General features: G+C 45.7%; 1 protein-coding gene across 1 annotated transcript; it reads left to right on the forward strand.

Annotated features, from left to right (window-relative positions):
• Positions 1-4718: 4718 nt before the first annotated feature.
• LOC113177307 (PRAME family member 5-like) lies at positions 4719-7179 on the forward strand. The gene is made up of 5 exons (XM_077791581.1): positions 4719-5005; positions 5383-5674; positions 5774-5944; positions 6080-6238; positions 6838-7179. Exons 1-5 carry the CDS (start codon positions 4719-4721, stop codon positions 7177-7179), a joined length of 1251 nt encoding a protein of 416 aa, XP_077647707.1.
• Positions 7180-7808: the final 629 nt, after the last annotated feature.

The following is a 7808-nucleotide window of genomic DNA, read 5'->3' on the forward strand; positions in this document are numbered from 1 at the left end:
ATGGATCAGGAATCTGCTGTACTCTCAAAGACCTTGAGATTCTGTGGTGGGTGACAGTCCCTAGTCAGGTAAGTAAAGCTATCTTTTAATTTGAAATTCAGACTTAGAGTGCTTTCTGGAGGGACTCCCCATAACACCATTTATTCAGCAGGCTAAGGCAGAAGGATCTAAAATTCAAGGACTGTCTCATTAATTTAGTGAGAACCTGTCTCAAAAAAAAAAAAAAACTTTAAAAAATGGGCTCTGGATGTGGCTCAGTGGTGTAGTTCCCCTGGGTTCAAACCTTGGTACCCAAACTGAATTCATGAAAAATTTAATTAACTAAATAATTAACTAATACAAATTTAAAAAAAAAAAAAGCTGAGGATGTAGCTCAGTGGTAAAGCTCTCCTGGGTTCAATGCCCAGTGTCAAAAAATAAAAAATAAAAATACATAAATTCAGGGCCTAAATATTTTTTAAAAATGATCACCTGTACTCATAAAATTTCTGCAAAAGTCTAACTCTTCATAAAACAGTAAAGGTCTGAGCTTGGAGATGAGATACCCAAGGCCTAATGAATAGGCAAAATTGAATTTAAAAGTGATTCCCTGGTGGAGGGACTCTGAGAGCCACTCCCTCCAAACCCACCTTGTTGTTCAAATGTGGCTTACTGAGTTTCAACATTGATTCCTAGTCATCTATTAATTCCCACCAATGGGGGACACCAGGAAAAGTGTATCCTGGCACTGAGATAGAATCAAACCCTAACCATTATGTGATACATCCAGAGAAAAAATCTTCATCCAAAAGGGGAAACATAAATGGTGCTCAAATCAACAGGCAGTAACTGTGTCAAATCCTGATGAAGGGCAAGCAGGGTGCTGCTAAGGGAAGGTCCGTGGGCAGCCCTGCCTGATGGCAGGAACTATCACAAACCAGTCAGCCCCAACCTCATCTCTGCATAAAATCCACCCAAACCCTAACCCCCCATGTTTTCTAAGAGGAAACCTGGCCAGACACAACCTATTGGTCTTGAACTGAGGCCACCCTTGGTACTGAATCTGTGGAGCCTGAGATAATTGATTCAAAGCTGCCTTTGACACCCTGTCTTCCTTTGCCTCCTGGATGGGGCTCTGACTCATATTTCTTTGAGGGTGCTGCATTCCTGCCCTATTATGTTTGACCACACTTGTCCTTTGGAGAGCCACTGTCTGTTGTGACTTAGGTTGATTTTCATTTTGACCGGCTTTGTGCACCAAGTCAGGGGTAATAAGAGAAGTCAGGGCTGTGGCATGAAGTCACCCTTTGAGCTGGTGACACACAGACAAATTCCAGAGAAACTTAAAATTAAATCAGAGAGTAGATTTCAAATATTGTAGAGCATAAAAATCAGAGACAGTGTTGGATGTAGCCTTAATCCTATATAGCTGCACACACATATGAAATTAAATGTGTTTCATTTGTGGCAAGGTATTATGTGAAACAGAAACCAAATATAACCTTAGCCAATTGTAATTATCCAACTAACATATGATTATGTGATGTGAGCAGGGATATTTTCCAACAAGATACCCCAAAAGACCATCACGGTTTAGATGCTGTGTCTCCCAACAGCTCACATGTGACAATGTTTTTGGAGGAGAAATGATTGATTTATAGCCTTAACCTAGCCAGTGAATTAATCCGTGGTGGGATTAGCTGGGGGATAATGGGGGCAGGTGGGCTGTGGCTGGAGAAGGCTGATATCTGGGGTGTGAATATGGGTGTAGAGTTTGTATCTGCAAGTGTCCATCTCTCTCTCTCTCTCTCTCTCTCTCTCTCTCTCTCTCTCTCCCTGCTTTCTGGTAATGTGAGACTCTTCCCTCTGCCACACACTTCTGCCATGAGATTCAGTCTCAACTTGGAGGTGCTGTCTCTGGATTGAGGCCGCTAAAACCAAGCCACCCAAATAAACATTTCCTCCTCTGTAATTGTTGTACTTGGGTCTTTTGGTTACAGCACCATAAAGCTAACTAAAACAAAGACAGACTGAAAAAGCAGAAATGCAATTGTCTAACCACCACCCATCAAACCATTCCTTCTACATGTTCCCTGGAAGTGCTCACCTCACATGGCTCATCCAAGCATTCCACCTCTGTCTCTCCTTCCTCAATTTTAGAATTTCATTTTGCTCTGACTCTTGAAATTTTCCTTTGCTTCTGTTCTCCCAGGCTAAAAGCCTTGGAAAGTGCCTGGGGCTAAGGTTTTCTGGAGATGTGCCATGGGGCAGTCCCTGATTCTGAAGGATGTCTCTCTAATTGGTGGCTTCCCTGAAGTCAAGAACACCTGTTGTCCAACCCTGTGTCTTTCTCTCCAACATCCCAAGTTGCCTGCCACTTCCACCCTTAGTGGCTTTCAGAGTTTCCCAAGTCTGATGGGGCATAGTGGCCCGTGCCTGTAATCAAAGCAATCAGGAGACTTGAGGAAGGGGCAATGCAAGTTTGAGGCCAGCCTCAGCAACTTAGGGAGGACCTAAGCAATTTAGTGAGACTCTGCCTCCAAATAAAAGCAAAAAAATAAAAAGGGATGGGGATGTGGCTCACTGGAAGAGAGCCAATTGGTTTCATCCCCAGTACAAAGAGACAGAAGAAATCTTGCCCTAAGTCTAGAAGACTGATTCTACCTTCCTTTGTGCTCTACCTAACTTATTGTGCTCATATTTGCTGCAAGTTAACTTGATACTTGTGTGACTGTGGGAAACACGGTTTCCATTCTATAATCTTTGTGGATGACACTACTGTCTTCAAAAAGCTGTTTTGTCTCTGGAATTTTCAAACTATTTTTGAAAATTATTTTTTTTCAAATAATTTTGATATGGCAAATATCCCTGTAGAAAGGTATTTTCAAGTAATGTTTTTATTACATTAGCAATTAAATACTTTTATATCTCACAGTAAAACAGGAGGGTCACATATGGATAAAATTGAGTTCATGGTGGGGAGTGCATGGACAAAATCATGGCTGACTCTCACATCTCCCGATTCTGCACTCTTGCATGACCATCAGATTCAATGAACTAATGCAAGGAAGAAAATCCCAGCATTATTAAGTGGGTGGAGATTTTGGAAGGTGATCACATACTGCTTTCTGATTGGATGCTGATCAATCAGATGGAGGTGGGGGCGTGGCCAGAGAGGTTCATAAAATCTTCTGCAGAGCCAGAAGAGAAGCACAAGAGTCTTGCAGCCTAAGGAGACACATCCTGACCTGCTGAAGCTCAGAGCACCTGCACACCTGGCCAGATCCTGTAAGTCCCTCACTGTCCTAAGAAACAGCACCTTCCCTCCTCACCTGTGTGGATTCAGGAACAATTTTGTTCTGTCTTTTCTCATGAACCAACTTAGGCCTTTGATTTTGCCTCTCAGTTTGGTTTTGCCTTTATGATGAATATTAGGATTTCCATTTTGGGTTATGTCATTTTCAAATTCCTTTTTTTTCTTTTCTTTTTTTTTTTTGTGCCAGGTATTGAACTCAGAAGTACCGGGTATTGGACTCAGGAGCACTCTACCACTGAGCCACATCCCCAGCCCTGTTTTGTATTTTATTTAGAGACAGGGTCTCACTGAGTTGCTTTGCACCTGCTGTTGCTGAGGCTGGCTTTGATCCCTTGATCCTCCTGTGTCAGTATCCAGAGCCCCTGGGATTATAGGTCTAGGCTCACATGCCCAACTTTTATTGATTTGTTTAATTTTTGTTTTTTAAGGTTTATATGAACAATATAATTTAATTTTTTATCCATTTATTTATTTGGTGGTATGGTGATTGAACCCAGGGCCTTGTACTTGTGAGGCAAGCACTCTAATAACAGAGGTATATCCCCAGGTCACTATTTATTAATTTTTATGTGCTGCTGAGTATCAAGCCCAGTTTGGGCCCAGCCACTTTCTTCACCAAGGAGATTGGATGCCTATTTCATTCTAATTGATTGCAATTCTATTTTCTGATGATGGAAATATTTACATTGTGTGCCTATAAATTATACTCTTTTGCTGGGTGTGGTGGCACACACCAATAATCCCTCCAACTCAAGAGTTTGAGGAGGCTGGAGGACTAGAATTCAAAGGCAGACTCAGAACACGAAATGCTACACAAATCAGTATGACCCTGTCTCCATCTCAAATACAAAATAGGCTTAAGGAAGTGGCTCAGTGTTTGAGTGTCCTAAACTCAGTCACCAATATTGGCCCCTAAAAGAGTATACTGTATGGCCTAAGTGGTTTTGTACTTTTATAATTTGTTTAAACAAATTAAAACCAAAGCTTCAAATGATCTCATGGAACAGTTCACAGACTCTACTCTGATCTGTTTGTTCTCTTCAATATTCCCCTAAGATGGCAGAATCTCACATGTGTAACAGATATCCATGAGACTCTGTTGTAATTTCCAAGTGTTTTATAATATAGGTACATGCTTTAAAAATGCTCATTAAAAAAAAATTAAAAGGAATGTCATCCATATGAGGGCTAGTCTATTTCCACCCATATAGTTGTTGAATCTAGGAGCCTACGGTTTAGGTCACATGACACTCCAATTCCCCCTTTTCAAAGGACAAAATAATAATCCAAAGCTTTCCCCCATAAGGGTGAGATGTGCTTGTATACTTCCCAGTACCCCCTTCCAAGAGGCTGGCAATGGATGGGATAGTAACCTTTTCCCTGGACCATTTTCCAGGATTTTTCTTCATTCAGACTCCCCAGGATGAGCATCCATTCCCCACCCATGCTGCTGGAGCTGGCAGGGCACAGCCTGATGAGCAACAAGTTCAGGGCCATCCTGGAGCTGGAGGACCTGCCCATAGAGCTCTTCCCACCACTATTTGTGGAGGCCTTCAGCAGGGGACACACTGAGGTCCTGAAGAAAATGGTGCAGGCCTGGCCCTTCACCTGCCTGCCCCTGGGGGCACTGATGAGGAAGCCACATCTTGAGATGATCGAAGTGACCCTAGATGGCCTGGACATGCTGCTTGCCCAGCAGGATCATGCCAGGTGAGGGGGACCTAGGTGGCCTGGAAGGGAGCACCCTGGGTGCCAGGGAAGGGATGGATATAGGAAGGGAGAGTGGGTGCTGAATTGTGCACCATAGGCTTCCTGTGCTGACAGCAAGGAGGGGTGGAGAGGCCTAGGCCATACTGAGCCCCATCTGGGAAAGGCTTCCAGATGTGCAGGTACTTGTGGCAGCTGTGGTGACCTATGAAGGAGGCTATACCTGCCCCTGCCTCAGTCTGTACAAGTGGGGGAACCAGGCTGGATGGGAGGGAAGTGGATGGAGAAAAGTGAGTCAGAACGAAGCGGGGGAGCTGGGGGCAGCAGCTAAGAGGTGAACAAGGGGCCTCAGGGCTGAGACTCTGCTGTCATCCCCGCAGGAGGTGGAAACTGCAGGTGCTAGATTTGTGGAATGTTCCCCAGATGTGGTCTGGAGTCCTGGTTGATGCCTGCTCACCAGAGGACATTAAGACAAATCGAACATTGAAACTTGGTCCAGCAATGGCAGCTAAGCCACCCTTCAAGGTTTTCATAGACTTGGGCCTCAGAAAAAGATCCCTGGATGAATTTCTGACCCACTTGTTCCTGTGGGTCAGACAGAGAAGGGACAGGCTGCACCTGTGTTGCAATAGGCTGAAGATCATTGGGAAACCCACCAGCTACACCAGGAAGGTCCTGAGACTGCTGTAGCTGGACTCTGTCCAGAAGGTGGAAGTGCATGGTGCCTGGGTGCCCACCACCTTGGCTGCTTGTGCTCCTTTCTTGGGCCAGATCAGGAATCCGAGGAAGCTGCTTGTCTCCAAGGTCTATGTGCCTGCCTACACCTCCCAAGATGAGCAGGAGCAGCAGCATTCCCAGCTCACCTTGCAGTTCCTCAGGATGGACTGCCTGGGGAAGTTCTGTGCCAATGCTGTCTTCCTCCTCGAGGGCCACCTGGAACAGGTGCTGAGATGAGTAAGAGGGGGTGAATATCCTCTGCAGACCAGTTAGAGGAAATTGGCACCACTGAAACTCTCATGGTTAATAAGGCCCTGGAAGGTAAATAACTCATCCTTTAGTTCCTATTGTATCCTGAAGCTAGTTCGCATAACGTATGTTGGAGCAGACTACAAAATGAGGGTCCAGTGTCTGGGACGTGCCACCATGCTGGGAATCCAGTTGGGAGGGACAAAAGCTAGAAATGGGACTGATGTTCCCTCCTTGGGAGGCCTGTCCAGCCAAGGTGGTGGAAAGCAGGTAGAGAAGAGTGCTTGGAATTAGGGAAGCCCCAACACTGACACCTGTCAACAGGGAAGCTCTGTGCTCCCTAGCTGGGAGCAGAGGACCAGCCTCTACACCCACCTGGGGAAGGCTGTTCTGAACTCCAGGTAGTGATCCTGGGTGTAAGGGTCAGGAGCAGAGGTAGAAATATTGCTGAGGATATAGGGTGTGTGCCTCTCAGAGGGTTAACCCAAGTGGATTTTGTTACATCCTGCCCAAATTTGTCCTTCATACATGACTCCCCATGACCTCCTCTGGCCAGACCTGTGACTTTCTGCTTGGCAGTGAGAAGGGGACACAGATACGTTGTGCAAGGCTCACCCTGACATGGGGTGATGTGAATGACCAGATTTTGCAAAAGGCAGCATCCTAAGTGTGGACCATTGTCAGATCACCAGGGTGACTTTGGGTTTGGGCCAATTTGTCTTCTCCCTCCTTGACATTTCTCCTCAGAACTAACTGTCTGGTTTTTCCTTTGGCACCTGAAGAACCCCCTGGAGACCTTCTTGATAACCAACTGCCCACTGTCAGATTCTTACTGGAAATACCTTTCCTGATATCCAAATGCCAGACAGCTCAGACACCTGGAACTGAGGGGCATCAAACTGACCGATTTCAGTCTAGAGCCCCTCCAAATCCTGCTGCACAGCACTGCAACCACACTGAACATCCTGGACTTGGCAGCTTGCTGGATCACTGACTCACAGCTCCAAGCCCTCTTACCTGCCCTGAGCCACTGCTCCCAGCTTGTGATATTGAGCATTCATGGGAACCACCTCTCTATATCAACCCTGAGTGACCTGCTGCTTCACACTGCCAGGCTGAGCCAGTTGAGTGTAGAGCTGTATCCTGCCCCTCTGGAGAGCAATGATGCCTGGGGTACCATCCACTCAGGGAGATATTCCCAACCCTGCTGAGCTGACAGCAATAGTGAGGGACTTTAGGCAGCCAAACATCCTTGTGTTCTGTACTGTCCCCTGTCGTCGTTGTGGCTCCAATTTCATGTATAACTAGGGCCTCATTCACTGCTCCTGTCCAACAGATGCCTAGTTGGGTGTGTTTCAAAAGTGTACCTCTAGGCAATTGGAGTTATAACCAGGATGTAAGGTCACCTTAGATGAAATACAGAGCCAACAATTTCAGACATTGCCTACAGTGTGGTTGCAGAAAGGAAAGTACAGCAGGGGGCTCCATTGGAGGGAAGCCCTCTGAGGTTAGGACCTTCAGGACATGTGTCTCTATAGAGACATACATAGGGACCTGGATTTCTAGAATAGGATTCAGGCTTGATGGGCACAGGAAGATGCTACATTCTTTCATGGCTGGTCCATAAATCCTCAGAAATGAACATTATCTCAAGGTTAGTCTTCTACCGCATCTGCACTGGATTTACCTGGCTTTCTAATGAAACCTTGGGATTCTCCAGGTGCTGATGGAGAAAGAAGGCATGGGGTACTTGGTGAACAATGAGGTTCAGCCCCAGGAAGTCAAGGTATCAAACTTAAATCTGGTCATAATGTGTGGCTACTCTGTGGCTTAACACATG

This window comes from Urocitellus parryii, chromosome 11 (assembly GCF_045843805.1).
Source record: "Urocitellus parryii isolate mUroPar1 chromosome 11, mUroPar1.hap1, whole genome shotgun sequence".
Lineage (NCBI taxonomy): Eukaryota > Metazoa > Chordata > Mammalia > Rodentia > Sciuridae > Urocitellus > Urocitellus parryii.